The following is a 1780-nucleotide window of genomic DNA, read 5'->3' as shown; positions in this document are numbered from 1 at the left end:
ATATATCACCAGCTTCTGAACGGGTTTGCAGAAACTCAAAGTTTTTATGGCCGCTTAGCTAAGGCCGCTAACAAAGTTACAAAGAAAGAAACTAAGTCAAAGTTCACGGATAGAAATAAATCAGCTTATTTTCTACATTTTATAAAACAACAACTTGTGATTCTTTTATAACTGGTCTGAGCAGCAGCTGATATATTATTATATGATCCACTCTGTGAAACAGATCAAAGCTAACACTTCCACATGAGGAAGGAGGAGGAAGACATGAAGGAGGAGGAGGAAGACGTGAAGGAGGAGGAGGAAGACATGAAGGAGGAGGAGGAAGACATGAAGGAGGAGGAGGAAGACATGAGGAAGGAGGAGGAAGACGTGAAGGAGGAGGAGGAAGAAATGAGGAAGGAGAAGGAAGCCAGGCTGAAGGCGTTGGTAGCCAAGAGGAAGCTTCTGCAGGTAACAGCTGCTGAAACAGCTACTAAAGTTCAGATCAAAGACCCTTAAAAAGTCAGAAACCTGTCTTGRTTTAAAGTCAGGCTGCTTTTTTTTAAATTGAACAAAATCGAACATTAACACATAGAAAGAACATGTTGCTTTGAATTTACTCAACTCAGTTAAGTGGAACCAGGTGACATAACATGGTTGAGTAAATCCAACATTTCATTTTTAGAGTGTAGAATCTGCTGAGTCAGCAGCCATGTTTTTGTGGTATGACACGTTTTATTGGTCCTGGTCCTCATTCAGCACAGGCTGGTCCAGCGGAAGCGGGAGGTGGACTCCATTCAGGTAGAGAAGAACCAGTCGGACCAGGACCTGGAAACGTCCACTTTCGTAACAAAGCAGAAGTGTCTCCAGCTGAGGGAACAGCTGGATCGAGACCGCCAGGTAGCGAGGAAGAAGCTGGTGGATCTCACCACCCAGAGCGCCGCAGCCACCAAGAAGCTGCAGGGGGTCATCAGCAAGGTGAGCTTTGACCCCGCCCAGCTGCCGCCGGCCCACCTGCAGCTCCTCTAATTCTTCTTCTGCTGTTTCAGGGCGAGAAGATTCTTCGTCTGTCTGAAGTGTGCCACAAGCTGCAGACCAAACTGAAAATCCCCACCTTGGAGCATGAGCAGGTGAGGAGCAGACCAACTAGACCTGGACCAGAACCTGAACCGTGACCGGGTCAGAATCCCAGCAGTCAGTCTCTGTGTGCAGTGGAACCATGAAGGCTTCATGCAGTTCTGTCCAACAGTCCTGGTCCAGAAGCTGTTCTGTTTTAGCTGTTTATCAGTCAAAGCTTCGTCTCTTTCTGGAGATGTTCATACTTTAGAACAGAAACTCAGACCGGTCTGGACCCATCTGAGACAGACGACAGACTGGTACAGCACTAATCCTCCTGTTGATCTCAAGTTTAAATCCTTCCAGCACACCTGAGTTTAAGGACAGGTTGTCCAACGAGGACGTTTTGTGTCTTTCTGCAGACGTTCTGTGAGTCTGGGAACCTGCAGCATCATTTGAACGTGGCTCTGCAGCATCGGGAACTTCTGAGGAAGCAGAAACAGGATCTGATCCGAGAGAACCGCCAGATGGAGCTCCTGCTGCAGCATATGAAGGACGGTCCCCTGATGGTGTTCCCAGCCCTGTCCTTGTCTGTCCCTCCAGACGCCAAATCAGCTGATGGTACCGCTCTGTGTGGAGGCGCCACAGCGCCCCCTGATGGTCCAACTGATTCTGATCATAACTGAAGAATTACTACAGTGTCACACACACACACACACACACACACACACACACACACACACAC

General features: G+C 48.2%; 1 protein-coding gene across 1 annotated transcript; it reads left to right on the top strand.

Annotated features, from left to right (window-relative positions):
• The first annotated feature begins 344 nt into the window (after positions 1-344).
• drc2 (dynein regulatory complex subunit 2) lies at positions 345-1774 on the top strand. The gene is made up of 4 exons (XM_014016422.1): positions 345-450; positions 739-957; positions 1029-1109; positions 1458-1774. Exons 1-4 carry the CDS (start codon positions 349-351, stop codon positions 1719-1721), a joined length of 666 nt encoding a protein of 221 aa, XP_013871876.1. The 5' UTR covers positions 345-348; the 3' UTR covers positions 1722-1774.
• The last annotated feature ends 6 nt before the right edge of the window (positions 1775-1780 follow it).

The sequence above is a fragment of the Austrofundulus limnaeus genome, unplaced genomic scaffold, assembly GCF_001266775.1.
Source record: "Austrofundulus limnaeus strain Quisiro unplaced genomic scaffold, Austrofundulus_limnaeus-1.0 Scaffold145, whole genome shotgun sequence".
NCBI lineage: Eukaryota > Metazoa > Chordata > Actinopteri > Cyprinodontiformes > Rivulidae > Austrofundulus > Austrofundulus limnaeus.
This window is presented reverse-complemented; position numbering and strand designations above follow the sequence as displayed.

What these genes read in the sequence shown, in the direction of transcription:
- drc2 (XM_014016422.1), top strand. Translation starts at nt 349, where the DNA reads ATGAGGAAGGAGGAGGAAGACGTGAAGGAGGAGGAGGAAGAAATGAGG. An exon ending in CCAAGAGGAAGCTTCTGCAG is followed by an intron (nt 451 to 738) that starts GTAACAGCTGCT and finishes GTCCTCATTCAG; the next exon opens with CACAGGCTGGTCCAGCGGAA. An exon ending in CCACCTTGGAGCATGAGCAG is followed by an intron (nt 1,110 to 1,457) that starts GTGAGGAGCAGA and finishes GTCTTTCTGCAG; the next exon opens with ACGTTCTGTGAGTCTGGGAA.